We start from the raw sequence: 21,837 nt of genomic DNA on the forward strand, positions 1-21,837 counted from the left end.
TAGTAGTTCACGCAGCCAGCTAGATGAAAGAGTTCCATCTATCTTTCAAAATAAAATACCTAATGAAATAGCGCAATACATGGTTTATTGAAACGTTTTAAAAAAAATAGTTTCACAACATACGTTTTTTTTATACCATCGATTATTTTAGTGTTATCTGTTATAGCTATTGCCCCCATATCTGCATAGCATGCAAGCTGCAATTGTTTTTCTCATACTTGATATTCATAATTGATACTTATACTTGATTTTATTTATTTATTTAGTTTTTTTGTCTTATTTTGTTTTTTGTAAATGTTTTTGTTTGTTTATATGTATGTACACGTACAGTATGAATGAATGTATGTGTGTATGTATGAATACATTTGTGTAAGTAACTGTGTATGCGTACGTGCGCATGTATATTTATATGTGTGTATATTTGTACATACTTTATGTATATTTTATTTGCTCATTTTCTCAAAATGTTTATATTATTAACTATAACTGTTTTATTGTTTAATATTTATTGGTTGGAATAGGAAGGATATGGGTGATTTTGGTGTGATGGAGAGCTTTTGTTTTTGTTTGTCAGTATGTGCGTATGTTTGGGGTGTATGTTTTTTTTTTTAATAATTATTATTATTAATTTTTTTATTATGTCCCCTAAAACTGTTTTGTTAATTGTCTTGTCTAAATGTGAATGCACTGTATATTTTCTTTGCCTTTAAGGACCCCCTCGAAAACGAGATGTCACATCTCAAGGGATTATTCCTAATAAAGAATTTCAATATCTGTTTGTTTTTAGTGAGTCATTTTGCTACTTTCTAAATGCCAATCCAAGTTTCCGGTTTCGTTCTGGCTAAATGTACAATGACAACAACGCACAAGCGACATAGACTCAAATAAAAAACGGGTTGCGACATTTGTAAGAAAGTATCACATTATTAACCCAAATCATTACAAAAAGGATAGTGACAAAATGATTGTAATTTTATAGTAAGCAATGCAATGTTTCAGTAAAGTGGCTGCATGTGTCTGTAATGCAGTATTGTTAAAGGGCAATTAATATTAAAGGGCTAGCCCTTTAATATTAATTGTTTTTTTTCTTTGTTAAACTGCGATAAGGACCGTGGAGCCCAGAGACCTAAATGATGTAAGATGATGTAACTGTTAGATAGGCTATACTCATGTGACACTGTCATTATGATGATTGAGGCAGGAAAATATCCCTGCCTCAATAAGAATAATAATTTTGTTCTAATTTATTAATTTGAAAAGAGCTATTATTTTGTTACAGGTTGTTACATATTTTGTTTTATTTTATTACATAAGTTATTTTTTATACCATTGAGGCATATAAAGCAGTTCATTAACCTCTGAGAAGCCTGTCTGAATTTGTGTCTCGAGGCCGGCCGAGTGTCCTCTTTTTTGGAAATCAAAATATGGTCACCCTAACATAAAGAAATATGAAATCATGTTCTAAATATGACCTATTCTGTGTCAGCTTCAAAATCTAGCTTCAACTAAACATCTCTTAAAACCTTTTCAATGTAATAAGATAAGGTTTTTCGGTGTCCATGTGAGCTTTGAGCTCTCCAGCACCTTTATTAGACACTGAAACATATGCGCTAGCTTTGGACACGGTGCACTCCACCCCCCACTTGTCCCGACCGGGACGGTACGTGGAGAGTTTTTTTTGCAGTTCAACCGTGAAACTGCACTTACGCTACGGCCTTTTGTGTTCAGTGCTGCTCTGCTGTCTGATCTGCTCCCTGTATGTGCTCCCTGTCTGATCTGCTCCCTGTATGTGCTCCTTGTCTGATCTGCTCCCTGTATGTGCTCCTTGTCTGATCTGCTCCCTGTCTGATCTGCTCCCTGTCTGACCTGCTTCCTGTATGTGCTCCCTGTCTGATCTGCTCCCTGTATGTGCTCCCTGTCTGATCTGCTCCCTGCATGTGCTCCCTGTCTGATCTGCTCCCTCTATGTGCTCCCTGTATGTGCTCCCGCTCCCTGTATGTGCTCCTTGTCTGATCTGCTCCCTGTATGTGCTCCCTGTCTGATCTGCTCCCTGCATGTGCTCCCCTGTCTGATCTGCTCCCTGTCTGATCTGCTCCCTGTATGTGCTCCTTGTCTGATCTGCTCCCTGTCTGATCTGCTCCCTGTATGTGCTCCCTGTCTGATCTGCTCCCTGCATGTGCTCCCTGTCTGATCTGCTCCCTCTATGTGCTCCCTGTATGTGCTCCCGCTCCCTGTATGTGCTCCTTGTCTGATCTGCTCCCTGTATGTGCTCCCTGTCTGATCTGCTCCCTGTATGTGCTCCCTGTCTGATCTGCTCCCTGTATGTGCTCCCTGTCTGATCTGCTCCCTGTATGTGCTCCCTGTATGTGCTCCCGCTCCCTGTATGTGCTCCTTGTCTGATCTGCTCCCTGTATGTGCTCCCTGTCTGATCTGCTCCCTGCATGTGCTCCCTGTCTGATCTGCTCCCTGTCTGATCTGCTCCCTGTATGTGCTCCTTGTCTGATCTGCTCCCTGTCTGATCTGCTCCCTGTATGTGCTCCCTGTCTGATCTGCTCCCTGCATGTGCTCCCTGTCTGATCTGCTCGCTCTATGTGCTCCCTGTATGTGCTCCCGCTCCCTGTATGTGCTCCTTGTCTGATCTGCTCCCTGTATGTGCTCCCTGTCTGATCTGCTCCCTGTATGTGCTCCCTGTCTGATCTGCTCCCTGTATGTGCTCCCTGTCTGATCTGCTCCCTCTATGTGCTCCCCTGTCTGATCTGCACCCTGTATATGCGTGTCACAAGGCAGCCTCTCTGGAATTATGTCACGCAACAAAGTACTATAGTATTGTGTGCAAAGCGCCAGTCAATTTAGGTACATATGAAAAACCCGTGAAAAACAGTGAAAACCGGATATTTTCATGAATTTATAAAATCTCACTCTGGAAGTAAAAGGTTTATATTCTTTTGTTTTAAACTTATTTTGGGTGATTATTGAATACAGTAATGAGAGCTTATGCCTTTAAGAAAACCTTTTGTATTACAGACCAGTATTAGGCCTATACTACAGATATATTCTCTGAAGTGGGTTATCCTTTTTAATTGTCCTATATGCTTTTATAGTGAATGTTGTAGTAAACCTCTGGCTTTCAGTTGACACCCTACCACTACAAATGTAAAACTCACATTTACAAATATGCAATATTGCAATAACAGTGAAACAAGTACTTGGGTATGTGTTTTCATTCGTTTTTACAATTCAATATCGCACTCGCTGCAGTCGGTCCCACAGAAGGCCATAACAGCGCGGTGTGTGTGCGTTTGTGTGTGTGTGGAAAAACTATGGGAACTGTACATGTTGACATGAACCACGTCAGTCATTTTTTATTTCTTAAAAGGGGACAATACATATTAATGAACATTTTCACAAATGTAAATATGCCAGATTGTAGCCTTAGGCTAATTTCCATCTGCAGACCCCCTGGCAGGTTGATGGTACACAAAAAATAATAAATGCATACAAATACACTATACACAGGCTAAATACAGAGAAACAAGGACAAGAACAGTGATCACATCAGAACAGACAGTAACAAGAAGAATGGAGAACAAAGGACATATAGAGACAAAAAATATAGACCGTTAATATGGTCTCTGGTCTCTGCCCGGCCCGCACGTAACCATAGACTGTATAGATATGCATGGACAGCGCATCCGGTTCAGCAAAGTGAAGCAAATGCAGAAGTAACTTAAACCTGCATTCTATCTAAATTCCTGTAGAGGGCGACACGCTATATGTACAGTCTAAGGTTGCAAATGGTTTCTATAACGTCTATGGCAAAATGACCCACTTCTTACTTGATTTATTACCTCAGTAAACATCTTCATGAAATAAAGCAGCAATAAAGCAGGGGGTGTTTTAGGGCGTGGCTAGTATGTGATTGACAGCTCTCGGCCTGTCAATCATGACAGTGTTAGGAAAGCTTATCCATGGCACGTGAACTTCACTTTGGGGCTTGACTACGCTTTTCAACGTAGCGGCTGTGACACTTGGCTGGCCTAATTCAGCGTTTGGTTACACTCATAGACCGTATATTATTGGTCTATGGTTACACTACAAGACAGTCAAAAGAAACGGCAGTTAAGTTTTCCGGTAAATAACTTTACTTTTTGTTTTAATATTGTTTTCGTACGTAAGCGTCCCAATTAATATCAGTTAGCGAGCTAGCTAGATTGCACCTGCCAACCAAGCTAGCGGGCTAACTAATAATGTTATGCAGACCGTATAAACGTATTGAAATAGCTATGTATTTAAAGTTACAGTCGAATACAGCAGGTATTCACAGCGGTCTCGCAGGTGATTTGTTTATAACCATATGTGATGTTGTTGCTAATTGCTAACGTGTTGGTAATGTTAGCGCATTTGTGTTTTTGTTAAACGGAAAGTTTCCCTATCGTTCTGGGAACGTTAGTTTTTGGTTACAGCGAACGTTCTCCTAACGTTCTCGAAAGGTTGCAACATTGGGGGAACGTTCACCTAACGTTCTCGAAAGGTTGCAACGTTGGGGGAACGTTCACCTAACGTTCTCTGAAGTTTGCAACGTTGGGGGAACGTTCACCTAACGTTATTTGAAGGTTGCAACATTAGGGGAACGTTCAACTAACGTTCTCTGAAGGTTGCAATGTTAGGGGAACGTTCACCTAAAGTTCTCTGAAGGTTGCAACGTTGGGGGAACGTTCTGAGAACTTTCGCTGTAAAAGTATGTTTACTTAATACTGCATGTCCTCAACTGAAGCATAAAATCATGTGCAATCACGAGATTGTACATGAATGTAAGGGTTCTAGCTGTCTCTCGTCTACAATCAACCTCTGCTTTATATACCGGGTGAGTCCTCCACTCTGCATCAGATCATAGACACGGCGACCACAGTTACGCTCGCCCATGACTAACCTTGCTATCTGTTGAGGTATTTGGGTGTCCTGATCCTTTCTTTTGTACCTATGCGTCCATTGGAACCTGACTCCTGCCATCCACTGGACCAGAACCATCACCACTGGACCCCATCACTAGTTGGCTTACGGTCTTCCACTGGTGGACTCACTTCTTCCCGGAAACCACCGGACCTGTTCACCCTGGAAACCTGGATGATCTTTCCACTTTGGAAACCTAGACTTGATACTTGAGTACTTTTAATAAACCTGTTAATTCACCCTCCTGGCTCTGCGTTCTATTCACTATTCACCTATAGTTACTTCAGAAAAACGACAAATGTAGCTGTAGAAAGACATTTATTGCACATTAAAATGGGCATTAACTTAAAAAATTACCTAAATCACAAACACTGTCAACATTTCTAACATTGTGTTGAAAATTGAATTACATAATGGGGTGGGGCGGCAGCAGTGTTGGGTACCGGAGGGTCGCTGGTTCAAGTCCACGTACGGACCAAGGTATGGTGGTGGACCGGTAGCTGGAGAGTTGCCACTTCACCTCCTGGGCACTGCCATGGTGCTCTTGAGCAAGGCACCAAACCCCCAACTGCTCGGGGTGCCTTTCCATGGGCACACACACACACACACACACACACACACACACACACACACACACACACACACACACACTGACATCATTCCATTTAGTGCATGTATGGATACTGAGCATGTGCCTGTAATTCAGGCCTGTGTAATAACAGTGTCAATTGTAATTTCTAAAACTAATAAAAGATACATTACATTAAATTACATAATGTAGTTCACCTTTTACAATCCAGTGTAAATTACACACAAAACATGGCTGTGGGTTAATATGAACGGTCTATGGCTTTAAACCAAGGCTCGAGACACTTTCTTTAATTGTCTATGGAACTACTCTGCATAATCAGTGACGTACCATTGCGGTACCTCCTACCAGAGAGTGCACCATCAAGATGAGTCTCTGCCCGGCCCGCAGTTTTTAAGCCAAAGGTCTGCACCCATAACATCATGGTCACAGGCATTTCTTTGGACACTTGGCGGGTTGGATTGGACCTGCTTACATTTCTAATTTTCACAAAATGTGAGTTAAAAAAAAAAATTAACATCTTTAATATATGTTTGGCTTGTTGTCACTACAAGAAGCATAAAGCGGAAACAGAAGTAGATCGGAGTGCACCCTCTCGCGCTCGTCCTTCCTCTTCGGCTGAACTACAGGAAGGGCAGTTTGGACTTCAGTGAGGAGCAAAGATATTTCAGTATCCCAGGAAACATGACAGGGGAGACCGCTCGAGGGGTAAATAAACGATATTTCTAAGTCATTTTAGAACGTTTTGGTAGTTATGTTAGTTAACGTAACCCACAGCAACAGTGACTTTAACGTAACGTCGGGTGCTTTAACGTAAATTTAGCGAAAGGTAAGAGAAAAGGCGCCGGTTTCCTACCGTGTTATTAAGGTTGGGGTCACCGTTATGACGTTAGACAACGAGCTACAGCCTCGTTTTACCCGGTTTATCAGAGCCGTTCTCCGACATGGACTAGTAAAATTGCTCTCAATGAGCACCAAAGAGGCATAAAACAAAAAAAAAAGTACATATTGTGTCACCAAAATAACGTCACTGCTATACTAACACTTACTTTTGAAAAATAAGCGTAACGTTATGCATAATTTGGGCTAGCCCTATAGGGGAACAATGTTTAATACAGTGTAATAGTGTCACCATATTTCTTTACTCTCCTGTTGGTTGTGCAACAATTCCATAACTAAGAAAAAACAAAGGTAGCCTATGCATCATTTTGGGTAATATTGGGAAAGAAGACTCGTTGACTAACGTCGAGGCTTCGTTTTTGTTTTTAATAACGTTTCGCTAACGGCTGACATAAACGATTTTTTTATGACAGATTATTTTCTAAATTAGATAATTTGTTTTGTTCATAAAATGTCTTTTTTTCAAAACCCAAAACGACGTATATAACGATATTTAACGTTTACCGTTTAGAAACTCGAACATATTAACATTTTAAAAGCTGCATTGCGAAAGCCTAATTTCTTTTAGAGGTTTTTCTTTCAAAATAAAATTTCTTAAAAAAAAAAAAAAAAAAAAATATATATATATATATATATTATATATATATATATATATATATATCTCAAACTAATCGATTTATTGGAAAATTGGATCCCGGAAGTTCTTATCAACTCAGCCAGACTAACACATGTTACCAATAGATACCAAAGGACTGATGTAGGTGTTAGAGTTGAAGACAAACTGGACATCTGAGTATTGTTGGGTGTTGACTTTCAGGAATATATCTGTCTCGGATGCTACGGTGTATTTCACAATTATCTATTATTAATTGCGGCTGTAACTCAGTCTAATAGGTGACAGGTTGACATTTCAACGCCACAATTCATGACATATTCTTACAATATTAGATCAAATAAGACCAAACAGCTCATCCACTGTGGGTGATGGGACAGTCCGTGTGTGCGCGGCCAAGAGTTTGTTTGATATTTCAGTGCTCAGGTCCCTGACATCACTGCTATCTGTACATCAATTTGTCAGCCCTGGAGACACTTTGTCCCTCAGATGCAGACAGCGAACAAAAACAACCAAGTACCCCGGCTGGACATATTGGCCTTGATCTAGACCCCCCCCCCCCCCCCTCCCTCTTCTTACACACAGACAGACAGATACTCGACACATTATCTGAGCCTTGTGAATCATGAAATAAGTCTGGTTTTCAGTAATATTTGGCTCTTGAGAACCATCAGCGACGGTCTGGCTTGTAGGTCTCTGGAAGGTGGTCGTCAACCTCTGGCCACCCAAGGGTGGCATGTAAAATGAATAGTTGATTGGTCAGTAGAGCCCAACCGATAAAGGATTTTTAAGGCCGATGCCAATACAAATATTTGGTGATTAAAAACAATTTGATATTGGCCGATATATATATTAAACCCTCATGTTGTCCTCGTGTCAAATTGATCTGTTTTCCTATATTAATGTTCTTTTTAATTCCCCAAAATAACATTATTGATTCCACCCAGCGCTCTTTGGCAAGTACAAATCTCTACTTTCATTAATTTTGGGGCGTCTTATTCAATTTTTATAGCATTTGAAAAAAAGATTGAAGTGTTTTTGAAATAGTATTGAGTAAAAGTTGACATATTCCAGTCTGTGATTATCATCAACATCCATTCCTTTAATTTTAGTCCAAATAATTCCTAATTTCTGCTTTTCTAACTCAAATATTAGGTATAATTTCCTATAAATGAGGTTTATAGACCATAAAAAAATGTAAAACTAAAGTCAATGATTTAGTGTTACGTAGTGTTGAAAACTTCAAAGACAGTGACAAACACTGAAAAAAACGTCAAAAGTGTTGAAAAAAGGGACACAAACAAACAAAAGTTAAAAACATTGATAAAAAGCGTCAACAAAATTGTTGATTTTCAATTTTGACAGGAAGACACAAGGTGAAAAAAAACAAACAGAAATGTGTAACAAGACAGATTTCCATAACACTACATAAATATTTTTGATAATGGAGCTTATTGTCACAACAAAACACATTAACATCACAATACATTAAAGTTCTGCTTAATAAACTGCATAAAAATACAAACTTAAGATATGACCCCCACCCCTTAAGTTAAGGTTGTGTCTGCATCACATGGCTCTGCTCCGAAGACACCCCCATCCCGGCTCATCACTCCAGACAACCAGATCCTTCAGCTCGCTCAGGTACCAGAGGGCCACGACGTCATCACAGAACAGCTGGTAACCACGGTGACGTCGCTGTCTTGACGAATGGGATTGTTTTTCTGCTTTAAGGGAAGGGAAGCGCAGAGGGCTGTTTTGGAAGACGCTAGTTGGCCTCTCTGTGGGTGTCCCCGTGGCAGTGGGTGTCCAGTATGCTGTGTCCCCACCTAGAGACCGGAGGAGGATGAGGATAGTGGTTGAAGGATTTGGTCGCTTCTTCAGGTTTGCCTTTTTTTTTGTTGACAGCTGTACCGCATCCGTTCCGATGCGGCGCTCATGGCATTGGTTTTAGTGCCAGATCTTTACAACATTCGTTCCTATTTAATGATGATGTTTTTTGCTCTTGCTGTATTACCATCTAACAGTGTAACTCTCACCAAAATGCAATCTAGGGTCTTTTGTGAATGTATACGAGTCAAACTTTAGTTTTAAAGCACGATAAGGACGGAAGCGCCACTTTTAAAATTGATGGTCTTTTGAATGGGAGAGCTATGGGCGTTACTATGATAGCATCAAAATCAACATCTTTTAAAACACTAAGAAGGATTGACACAACTTGAGACTTTGCTCTAAGTCTCACCAGGGGCTCTACACATGCACTCAGCATTGAGAACATGGTTTGTGTTGACAGAGTTTTAACAACTCGCTGTAGCGGTTGGTTTTTCTGGTCACCGCCATCTCGCCTGTCAACAATAGTCGAGGGGGAGAGTAAAGATGGAAAGCTCCTAAAGCGTAGTTCCTTATAAATGCATGGATAATACATTGTTTTGTCATAAGTAAAGAACAATATTGACCTAGTTTTTTAAAAAGGAGCGTTATATAGGAATGATATTTCCTCCTATGGAGTCCCTTCATTCGCATTGGGAGGTTGATTAGTTTTTGTCTGGTATGATGACGGCGAGCGGAAACAACAACAGCTACAGTGAGTTGTTAAAACCTTTCTTATTAAACTCTGTGTACACAAACCATGTTCTCAATGCTGAGTTCATATGTAGAGCCCCTGGTGAGACTTGGAGCAAAATCTCATGTTGTGTTGAGTCTTCTTATCCATCCATCCATCCATCTTTGTCCTCTTATCTGGTATCTGGTCCCCGGGACAGCAGCACCAACAGGGGTCCCCAAACTTCCCTTCCCCGAGCCACATCAACCAGCTCCAACTGGGGGATTTTGAGGCGTTCCCAGGCCAGGTTGGAGATATAATCTCTCCACCTAGTCCTGGGTCTTCCCCGAGGCCTCCTCCCAGCTGTTGTGTTGAGTCTTCTTAGAGTTTTAAAAATGTTGATTTTGATGCTATCTTAGCAGCGCCCCTAGCTCTCCCATTCAAAAGGCTAATTGACGAAAAACAAAGACACGGTCAATCTTAAAAGTGGTGCCTCCGTCCTAATTATGCTTTGAAACTAAAGTTTGACTTGGGTACATTCACAAAAAGACCCTAGGTTGCATTTTGGCGAGAGTTACACTTTAAGATTCAGTGCACATAACAAGTCTTTCGTCTCCTCAAACGAATTCCCGACAGTTACACGGTACATTGCAGCTCTCTCAGCTGATGGTTTAAGCAAAATGCGATACACATGACCCCGATTTACCAAATCAGACTCATATTTTGATTCACTCCCATTGTTGTTCATGTCACGTTAAAAATTCTAACTCTATAAAGTCTTAGCTAGCCTCTTACCTTTGTGTCCTCAGATCTCTCTCTGTGGGATTGAGGATCTCTGTGGATTACTGGTGGACCACCAATGTGACTCTCCGTGGCCAAGATGATGTAAATTCTCAATTCAATTTATAAGCTCATCATAGGCGCCTAATCTGAAGAAAAAAAACAGACTGACAGAAAAATTAATACCGGCAATAACTAGTTGCACTCCTAAAACCAATGATTGCCGGTCTACTCATCACATCAATTATGTACAGCGAAAATGTCCAGAGAAGTCTTTGATTGTTTTTACATCAGCCACTAAAATGCGGGAGCATTAACGCTTCGCTGTTTACACAATTTCAGTCATAATGTCGCTTAGAGCTAGGCAATATGGAGAAAATCAAAGCACAATGTTTTTTCAAAATTAGAATCATTTTTATTTGCCAGAAAACAACCAATTATACACACTATAAACAAAGACCATATAGACAGGTTGAGACGATGCAGGAGTAAATTTTAATTATGATAATTATTTTATTTATGGAGCATAGTGCAAAGGGTGCTGGAATAAATAGTATTATGTTATTATATAAGTATTATATTACAATATGAACAGTATTGACAGCTCTGAAATAGAGAATGAAAATGATGAATAAATGATAAGTGGAACCAGTAAACGGACTGACTAGAGATTGAGTTGCCGGGTTATTGAACAGGAACCTGGCACTGTGAGTCAGAAGTCAGCTTTTTATCAGAGGGATGGCTTGTGGTAAGAAACTGATCCTGAACGGAGGGCAGGTTGGCACCGATGATCTTTCCTGCAGTCCTAACTGTTCGTTGAAGTCTGCTCCTGTCCTTTTTGGTGGTAGACCCAAACCAGACAGGGATGGACGTGCAGAGGACAGACTGTAGAAGTGGACCAGCAGCTCCTTAGGCAGGTTGAGCTACTTGAGCTGGAGCAGGAAGTACAGCCTCTGCTGGGCCTTCTTGATGATGGTGTCAGTGTTGGGCTCCCGCTTTAGGTCCTGGGATGTAGTGGATCCCAGAAACCTGAAGGATTCCACAGCAGACACAGGGCTGTTGAGTATGGTGATGAGGGGAAGATTGGGGGCGGGGGGCTCCTCCTGAAGTCCACGATCATCTCCACAGTTTTGAGCGTGTTAAGCTCAAGGTTGTTCTGACTGCACCAGAGAGCCAGCTGACCCACCTCCCGTCTGTAGGCCTACTCATCACCGTCCCGGATGAGGCCGATGACCGTTTGGTTGTCAGCAAACTTCAGGAGTTTAACAGATGGGTCTCCAGCAGGGGGACTGTGATGTCCTTCAGGTGGGCCAACACCAGTCTTTCAAAGGACTTCATGACTACAGATGTCCGGGCGACAGGACTGTAGTCAGTCCAGAGATGGAGGGTGTTTCGGGGGACTGGGATGGCTGGAGTGTTTTAAGCAGGAGGGAACTCCAGTTATCTGCCCCCCCATCATCTGAGTGAAGATGGGGGGGCAGCTGGACTGCACAGATTTTCAGGCAGGATGGTGACACTGTCTGGGCCAAGAGCCTTTCTGGTCTTCTGCCTCTGCTGGACAAGCTGGCGCACATCCACTTCACTTCATTGTGAGTGCAGGTGAAGGGTCTGTGGGGGGGAGGTGATTGTGACTGAAGTTTGAGTTGGTGTGGGGGAGGGGTGTGACTGTGGGCTTTTCAAACCTACAGTAAAACCCATTCAGCTCGTCAGCCAGTCGTTGAGGACCAGCAGTGTTGGGGGGTGGTCTCCTTTAGTTTGTAGTGTCTGCAGGCCTCTCCACACTGACTGAGGGTCCCTGTTTGTGAAGCGGTTTTCCAGCTTATCAGCATAGCTCCCTATATGTTGTATGTACAGAAGGTTGATGTATGAGGTCACAGTGTCAGTCAGTTCATCCAGATCAATGGCTGCAGCCTCAGAAACACTCCAATCAATAGAGTCAAACCAGGCCTGTAAATCCAGCTTTGACTCGTTGGTCTATCATTTCAAACAGGTTTAACAGGTTTTAGTTCCTGTCTGTATGTCGGGACAAGATGAACCAGACAGTGATCAGAGAGTCCCAAAGCTGCACGTGGGACAGAGCGATAGGCGTCCTTTACTGTAGTATAGCAGTGGTCCAGTGTGTTAGTCCAGTGTGTTAGTGTCTCTGGTGGGACAAAACACAAATGGCACAATGGAGGATCCAGAGGCGGTCGTCTGCGGCGCCATCTTGTTTGTCCAACAAATACCTCAATATCGAAGCGATATCATAGGGTTGACTATTGGTGCTTTCATAAAATATATACACAATGCAATTTTTGATACATAATCAACAGTTATGTGGCTATAATGAGAAGTCAATAACGGCAAATAATAGAAGAGCTAGAACCATCTGGTAAGTTCATCACTTTACTACAATGCAGCCTTTGAAACCAGGAAACGACAACACTTGCGTTATATTACGATATTCAAAATCCTCATGTATTGATATATCGCCCAGCCCTAATATCGCGTAACATATCATGTCTGTCTAAAGACTCACTCGTCACACATTCCCTTATGTACAGAAATACATTTTTTTTTATTCAATTAATAGAAAATGGTTGGTAACACATTTACTTGCTCTCGATTTCCGGCCCTGCGGGTGTTAATATTGTACGGTCACTGATGTCTTACTGCTGCCCCCCCGACCCGCTAGAGCAGTCCATCCTACCTGGCCGAGATGTCGGCCTGCCACCAGAGGGCAGCAGAGTGCATGGTGGAAGGCGCCATGAGCAACGGAGGCCTGTACATCAAACTTGGCCAAGGTCTGTGCTCCTTTAACCACCTCCTCCCCCCCGAGTACATCCGCACCCTGCAGATCCTGGAAGACAAGGCGCTACACAGGAGGTCCAACGAGGTGAGAACTGCAACACAACAGCACACGGCACGGCGCTCCGTGACCGAGGACAGCTCCAAATGTCTCAGGATGGTGCGTTTGTGTCTGCAACAGGTGGATGTTCTCTTCCAGGAAGACTTCAACAAAACCCCCGAGCAGCTTTTTAAAACGTTTGACCATGAACCCATGGCTGCTGCCAGCTTGGCCCAGGTCCATAAGGCCGAGCTGTTCGATGGGACTCCGGTCGCTGTGAAGGTGAGAACAAAGTCTTGGATCACTCTAATCCAGGGTTTAAGTTCTAAGCAACGCCATGTGTTTAAGCATTAGCAACAATGAACCGGTGTCCTATTTTTCACTGTGAAAACATCTTCTGCCACCTACATGAAAAATTACTTTTGGTATTTTTTTGGGTGATGGACATCAGCATAATCCTTCTAAAGCCCATTTCATGCTTCAGCGTTAAATTGACGTCGTGGGCACATACGCACACCCAATGCCAAATTTGTAACTGCAGGTTGCGGCGAAGCAAACGGCAACCACTGATTGGTTGTGGTGTGGGAGTGTTGCATAACCACAACTCATTTCCTGGTTCTCCTTCTCTGAAAACCACATGAAATCAAGGGGAGGGTTGACCTTTCCTGCTACGGCTTTCCGACCGTGGTCAGAAAGCACGGGGGAGACACTTTCTCCCACTAGAGTCGGTACTCTCTCCAGAGCTATCGCCGTCACCCTCTCCCTCGCTCTACCACACGCTCCCCACTCACACACACACACGCCGGCCCTGCTTTTCTCTCATAGAAATAAGCTAGAGGTACGCAGGGACAACGCAGCACCGAAAGGTTAATACTGACTCAACATTTGGAAAAACACAACCCCACGTCACGCTGCGGGGGCCAATCAGGTAACCGGAGATCAGACTTGTCGGTGGGTTTTGAGTTATGGTTTGAGGTGATGTGAGAATCCCGTACAGGAAACAGGAAACTGACTTTATCGCTGCTACAGGGAAGTTTTAAAACACTACGAGGGTAAAAAATGGCTGAATGTTTCCTGCAACGACAAAGCACGCCCTATGTCTCTTAACTTCCTCTCTCCCTCTCCTTTTGAAAATGAAGCTGCCTTCAAGTGCGGTCGAATATCAAATCGATAAACGATCTGACGGCAAGAAGTAATTGTGAGATATAAAGGAAACTTCTGCTGTGTTGGGGGGGTGGGGGGTTAAGAACATAACAGGACGCCACACAAATGACAGCCGCTGCTCTAACTTGATCACTTTTTTGTTGGTGTGACCCCGCCCCGTTGCAGCCTGATTGTGTTCTAACGTGGCGCCCACAGGTGCAGTACATTGACCTCAGGGATCGGTTTGACGGCGATATCAGAACGTTGGAGATCCTGCTGGACGTTGTCAAGTTCATGCACCCCAGCTTTGGATTCCGATGGGTTCTTAAGGTCAGTCAGGGAAACAGTTGTACTTCTTGGTTAAGCTACGGCATATGTCCTTGTCCTAGTATCGATGTTGATTCTACTTCCTGTAGGACTTGAAGGGTTCACTGGCTCAGGAGCTGGATTTCGAGAACGAGGCCAAGAATTCCGAGAGGTGCGCAGAGGAGCTGAAACACTTAAGTTTTGTTGTTGTACCCAAAGTCTTTTGGGAGCAAAGTAGTAAGGTGAGATAATTATTATCAGCAGTACAAAACAACTGGACTGACCTACCGTTTGTAATTTCCCCTTGCTAGACTAATAAAGTAGACATGATGATTATTATTATTACTATTATTATTCCTTCCGTGGCTAAAGCTTTTCCCCCTCTTTTCTCTCCAATGTCAAAGAGAGTGTTGACAGCAGAGTTTTGCGACGGTTGCAAAATCAACAACGCCGAAGAAATTAAAAGACGAGGCTTAAGTTTGAAAGATGTGAGTTGTTGCACTCCACACGGCAGATGATATTCAAAGCAGAGTATTATTAGCAGTAGTATTATTATAGTGTTATCAAAGAAACACTGTCGGAAATAACTCATCACAAGGTTTGTTTTTCAGACTGCGGACAAACTGATCCGAACATTTGCTGAACAAATATTCTACACCGGGTTCATCCATGCTGACCCTCACCCTGGAAATGGTGGGAACATTGGTGTCCATATATATATATATAAAAAAGTGTTACAGCAGTAATAATGTAGCTACCCACTTTGAAATATCTTTTCATCTAAGTACCCCTGACTACTGACGGCCAAATGAAGCTGCATGAACCAGTGTCTTTATTTTCTGAGCCTCTAGATGACGCTCTGATCAACACTTGGTTGAGAAGACACTGAACTGCAACGCCTTAGGCCTTTCTCTTAAAACCAGGAGCGCCATCTAGTGGGCTCAGGAAATAAAGACACTGGTTCATGAAGCTTCGTTTGGCCGTCAGTACCCTGACCCTGCGCTGTCTGCGTCTGACTTACTAAACAATATTGTAACTGGGGGAAAACATTTAAAGCTGTAAATGTTTATTATTACTAAATGCATTCATCATAATACTGTATCCTTATTTTTTGGATTAATGCATGGCTGATGTTTTTGGAATTACCCCCCTGCAGTACTCCAAAATACCGCTAGGGAAGGGGTTTGCGTACACCCATCTGAGAAACGCTGTTACAGCATGAAAGAGAATGTCATTAATAGTATTCAGCATCAGTGACTGCCGTGTTAGAATTTCTATTTTGTCCAATTCCCCACCGGGCTTAAATAGAGTGTTTTTTGTTTTTGTTTTTAAATGCAGATCTTATAGTCTGTGTGTAATGTCATGAATAATGTTGGGCTGTGCCGCTGTGTGTGACTGCCGTCCATTAAACTTACACGCATGGATAAAAAGCAGAGATGTCCCGATCAGATCGGATCACCGAGACCTCCGTACTCTGATGATTTTTGCAGTAAATTCAACAACATGCTCAGCAAAAGTTGGTTTTATATGTGAGTTTTACTGAAATGCTAGCTGAAGACATCTTTAAGTGACTTTGTAACAGCGTGCAGCTCTATTATCTAGGCAAATACAAGTATCGGATTGGGACTCAGCATCGGCAGGTATTCAACATTTGTTTTGGGCCAGACCGTTGCTCCATTTCCATCCCTCTCGTTCTCTACAGAGGCGTGTATAGGATACACAGTCATCATGCTTTTATTTTACAGGCGAATAACCTAGAAGAGCCCAACCAATATATCGGATTAGCTAATATAAATTTTTTATACAAGGTAGCAGTATGTACTGTATGTCGGTTTAGATAGTGTTGCTGTTGGATAGTGTGTCCACCAGCGAGCACTGACAAGATAACTGAAAGGTCTGCTCAGTCACAATAACCCAAAACATAAGGGATCGTCACCAAAAAAATTATATTTAGTGTGTGCCTCCAGATAAAAGAGGTTCTGCCACTAGACCTATCACCCAGAATAGCCCATACAAATCCAGATTTCATTGGGCAGCATTATTGATACATTCTGTGTGTTTGCAGTCCTGGTGAGGCGGGGTCCTGATAACAAGGCAGAGTTGGTACTCTTGGACCACGGCTTGTACGAATACCTCAGTCAACGGTAAGCTGTCTGCTCAGTAAAAACCTTGGAGAATGTCTAGTGATCCGCTCTAACTGTGTCCCCTCCCCTCAGGGACAGAGTGGCCCTTTGTAAACTGTGGCGGTCCATAGTCCTGAGGGACGAAGCAGCGATGGAGAAGTACTCCAAAGCCCTCGGCGTCAAAGGTCAGGACGACTGTCCTTACGTTCAGATGTAGTAGGAGTGTTTTTGGTATTAAAATCCATAATCAGAGATTTTAATTGTCCCCACATGTCTTGTCCCGATTGAGTCTATATATATATATATATATATATATATATATATATATATATATATATATATATATATATATATATATATATATATATTTTTTTTTTTAAATGAGACTGACAACTTATAGCGATTGTTACAAAAAAAGACAATTTTAAAAAGGTAAACTTAAGAACTACATTTTAACTAAATGGAAGAACTAATTAAACACTAGCGTCACAGCACAACAATAATTTCAAATAAAATATGTCCCTCCCTATTAAGCCCCATTGGGCCGAATGATCTGTGGAGCTAGACGGTTAAATGAATGGGAGTCTATGGAGCTAGGTGGCTAAATCGGTCTCTTTTGCCTGATTGTCGTTAAGAAATCACTTTGATTGTAGTTTTTGCAAGTTCAACATGGATTATAGGTTGAAAGTTGAATGAACGAGGACTTACGTCTTTTGGATTTGTTACAGGTTGACTCGTTGTTGCCCATAACGCGCTAGCATTCTGCTTATGAATGCTGATTGTTCGGTGAAGGACTGATTACAACCAGAGATCCTGCTTGATGGCATCCAAAGTAGAGCCAGAATGTCAGAGTGAATATTTCAGCGTGTTCTTTAAAACATTAGCAAACCAAACCTCTTTCAACATGTGTATGACAGGGAGATCCTAACCTGTCAGCTGTGTAGTCGATGCCTCCAGAGAACAGGAAGTGACTCGGAGCTCGCCGTAAAGCAGCACGATGTGTATGAAAAGGCTTTTTAGAACAAAACAAATACCCACCAGGGTGTATTGTCTTAGCCTCCCCTTTTGAATGCAACATGTAAATTACTAGACCACAAGTTGTATCTGAGAAAAGGGGATTTTGAGGGGTGTTGCTCCATAGACCTCCATTCACTCTGCACTGGCCCGTGAGCGCCCTCACGAGGACCCAGAGTGGAACTGCAACCAGTTCAGAAGTATCGACAGAGGGAACTTCTTCCCGTATTAGAAATTCTTTGGTATCGTGAAGGAAAAAAATGGTATCGGAACATCTTTTAACAGACATCTCAAATATAATGGGAACATCTCTAATGGTATCCATACTAATATTATGGGAACATCTCTAATACGAGCTCCATCTTGCTGTGCAGAGTACTTCCTGTTCTGCGAGATGCTGCTGCAGCGACCCATCAACATGCGCGAGCTGGGCCTGTCCAACATCCTGAGTCGAGAGGAGACCACCTACATGCGCGAGATGGCCAGCCACCGGTTCGAGAGCATCATGCGGGTGCTGAAGGCGATGCCTCGGCCCATGCTGCTCGTGTTCCGCAACATAAACACCGTCCGGAGCATCAACATCACCCTCGGGGCACCCGTGGACCGCTACTTCGTCATGGCCAAGAGGTGAAGAGCAGATTAATAAATATCGTACTAATATATAACTCCAGAGATCATTATGGTCAATACCTGTTACTCAGTGACTTTTTTAACTTTTGTGTTCTTGAAAAAAAGAAAAAAGACGAACCTATACAAGTTGCAGCCCACTCTGGTCCCTGTCTATGTAAACAGGCAGTTTGACCTCTGACCTTCCTGAGGAAATGTTACCAGTGTGATCAGCGTGCTGAAGGCCGTCACTGTGGTACAATCAGTTCAACAATTGGCAGGTTTTAAGATGATTGACATTTCTAGCGATGTACAGTCAGGTCCATAAATATTGGAACATCAACACAATTCTAATCTTTTTGCCTCTATACACCACCACAGTGGATTTGAAATGAAACAAACAACATGAGCTTTAACTGCGGACTTTCAGCCTTAAATTTGAGGGGATTAAATCCAAATCAGGGGAACAGTGGAGGATTTACAGTTTGTTTATGTGCCTCCCATTTCTTTTTTTTTTAATAGACCAGAAGTAATGGAACAGATTAACATGATGAATCAAACTTTGCAAATCCTTGGCAGCCAGTTACAGAATGAAGTGTGGAAGGCATGACATCACCAGACGCTGGGTTTCATCCCTGGTGATGCTCTGCCACGCCTCTACTGCAGCTGGCTCCACTTCCTGCTTCCCTTCAGTTTTGTCTTCAGCAAGTGCGATGCATACTCAACCGGATTCAGGTCAGGTGGTTGACTCGGCCATTGCATACCGTTCCACTTCTTTCCCTTGACAACTCTTTGGTTGCTGCTCTCGATCCTGCTGCTTCTGTCAGCAGTCACATGATCAATCAATGCAAGAGGAGCAGTTCCGTTGGCAGCCATACATGCCCACGCCATGACATCACCACCGCCATGCTTCACTGATGACGTGGTGGGCTTTGGATCATGTTCCTTTCCTTCTCCTATCACAAGTTGATCTTTGTCTCATCTGTCCATAGGATGTTGTTCCAGAACTGTGAAGTTTTTTTTTCAGAAGTTGTTGTTTGGCAAACTCTAATCTGGCCTTCCACACACACAGGAAAGAATTCTTTGGTCCTCCACCACAGGTGTTTTCCGTGGTCTTCTGGTGTTGCTGAGCTCACCGGGGCGTTCTTTCTTTTTAAGAATGTTCTGATTTGGCCACACTAATGTTTCGGCTATCTCTCTGGTGGGTTTGTTTTCTTTTTTAAGCCTAATGATGGCTTGCATCACTTATAGTGAACGCTCTTTGGATCTTTTGAGTGTTGACAGCAACAGAGTCCAAATACAAATGTAAATGTGCTGTACTTATATAGCGCTTTTCTTTTTTCTAGCGCTTTTCGACTGCTCAAAGCGCTTTTACATGATACAGGATACATTCACCATTCACACACATTCATACACTGTGGCCGAGGCTGCCGTACAACCTGCTCATCAGATAAACACTCACACACATTTACACTCCAATGCGCAGCATTGGGGGCAACTCAGGGTTCAGTGTCTTGCCCAAGGACACTTCGACATGGGACTGCAGGGCCAGGGATCGAACCACCAACCTTCCAATTGGCAGGCAACCGCTCTACCACTGAGCCACAGGGACATTTGAAATGAACTCTAGACCTTTTATCTGCTCCTTGTAAATGGGATAATGAGGGAATGCCACACACCTGGCCATGGAACAGCTGAGCTGCCAATTGTCCCATTACTGTTGGTCCCTTTAACGTGCTACCTACACATATACAAACTGTTGTGATTCCTCCACTGTTCACCTGATTTGGATGTAAATCCCCTCAAATTAAAGCTGAAAGGCTGCAGTTAAAGCACATCTTGTTCGTTTCATTTCAAATCCTTTGTGGTGGTGTATAGAGACAAAAAGATTAGAATTGTGTTGATGTCCCAATATTTATGGACCTGACTGTACACATTTGAGCCAACAAAGTAGGAAATAAAGGTGTCCGCATTCTTCCAATGAATGAATGAATGAATGTTACTATACATAAAATTGAATTGAATCTACACCTCCATTACACCTACACCACAATTTAACTAAAAAATGAAATATGAAAACATGGAAAATTAGAGACGTTTCTTTTCTGGGTGGTGGGGTCCACAGAGGGAAATCCCAACCTCAGCCCATTGTAACAGCCCTACAGAAAAAGACTGAAGGCTGAATCATTTCCTAGTATTTGTTCTGGAAACTGTCCAACTGAGGTCAAATAACACAAGGTGTGTTAGGAAAATTTGTTAATGTTTTGTTACGCGTTTCTGGAATATTTTATCGGCATTTTAAATAATCAAATACTCATATCGGTATCGGCCCTAAAAAAAAAAAAACACTGCTAAAGACCCACGGAAATCCAAACCTCTCAGCTCATTCACTTGAAGAAATGGAGGTCAGTGCAAAGTACTGTCAATCCAATTCAGGGTACACGTATCCACAATCAGCATCTCCAGATCTCAGCTCCGTGTGGATGACGCCTCGTCTTGTTTTTCAGCGCGGTGCGAGGCTGGGGGAAGATGCAGGCAGAGAAGAGGGGGATGCTGCCCAGGCTCTGGATCTTCCGCTGGGTCAGGACAACGTGGGAAGGCCTAAAGTTTGAGCTGGCCTTGAGGTGAAGACTCATTTAGTGTTTGTAAAAAAAAAAAAAAATGCAACTTCTGTTTTGTGATTGGAGCCGCTAAACATGAACGACTCTGTTCCAGATGGGAGATGGCAGCGATGAGTCTGACGCGTTCGCTCCTGAGCCTCCTTTCCAACTTTGGGCTCATATCTCTGGACGCAGACATGTACGAGTACCTGAGGTAACACACAGGTGTGTCGTCACGCGCCCAAGGAACAGAATGACGCATTCTACGCACAAGCTAATGCAATCCAGCCTGTCACACATCAGTCTTTCCTCTTTTTTAATGGGTGAGAATGTTTTAAACTGCGGGACTGTGGCGCACCAAACCCACTCCTGTGTAGACTCCCAGACGCCTATTTTAAGGTTTTTAATTGAATTATTAGCATAAATCTTAAATGGTATTTACCTCTACAAATAAGTTTTGGTGTAATCTTAGTGCAAAAAATTGTTTTTGAAATTTTCAGCTGCAGTTTGTTTAAAAAAAAGCAACTGGTGACGTGTATTCTGATATTTGGATGCAGCTGCAGCATCCTTGCTGAGCAATTGAGTCAATGCATTCCCCAAGTAAGGTTTTATTAGTTAAATTAATAACTATCTTTGATATAGCACGACAATGTTAAGCTGTATCCCCACTGGAGTGACAGAAGTCTTTTTATGGATTCTAAAATGTATGTGTAAGGAACTGCCATACTACGATGTCTGTGATAAGAATGAATATCTGTGTTGGATTAACACTTTGTGTGTTTCTCCCCGAGTTCAGCAGTTACTGCACCTCAACTCAGGTAAAAGAACAGTCCAGTTCCACCTA

The 21,837-nt window shown here is 42.5% G+C and overlaps 1 protein-coding gene across 3 annotated transcripts; it reads left to right on the forward strand.

Annotated features, from left to right (window-relative positions):
* The first annotated feature begins 6,052 nt into the window (after positions 1-6,052).
* On the forward strand, positions 6,053-21,499 carry adck5 (aarF domain containing kinase 5). Of its 3 annotated transcripts, none has more exons than XM_032523058.1 (15): positions 6,053-6,247; positions 8,605-8,696; positions 8,787-8,936; positions 10,404-10,479; positions 13,049-13,249; positions 13,343-13,483; positions 14,561-14,674; positions 14,761-14,892; positions 15,055-15,138; positions 15,262-15,343; positions 16,716-16,794; positions 16,867-16,958; positions 18,162-18,414; positions 20,901-21,017; positions 21,109-21,499. In XM_032523058.1, exons 1-15 carry the CDS (start codon positions 6,224-6,226, stop codon positions 21,209-21,211), a joined length of 1,740 nt encoding a protein of 579 aa, XP_032378949.1. In that variant the 5' UTR covers positions 6,053-6,223; the 3' UTR covers positions 21,212-21,499. The 3 variants fall into 3 exon arrangements, with proteins under 3 accessions (XP_032378949.1, XP_032378950.1, XP_032378951.1); XM_032523059.1 differs by having other exon boundaries at positions 6,230-6,368; XM_032523060.1 differs by lacking the exons at positions 6,053-6,247; positions 8,605-8,696 and having other exon boundaries at positions 8,785-8,936; positions 13,054-13,249.
* The last annotated feature ends 338 nt before the right edge of the window (positions 21,500-21,837 follow it).

This window comes from Etheostoma spectabile, chromosome 8, assembly GCF_008692095.1.
Source record: "Etheostoma spectabile isolate EspeVRDwgs_2016 chromosome 8, UIUC_Espe_1.0, whole genome shotgun sequence".
NCBI lineage: Eukaryota > Metazoa > Chordata > Actinopteri > Perciformes > Percidae > Etheostoma > Etheostoma spectabile.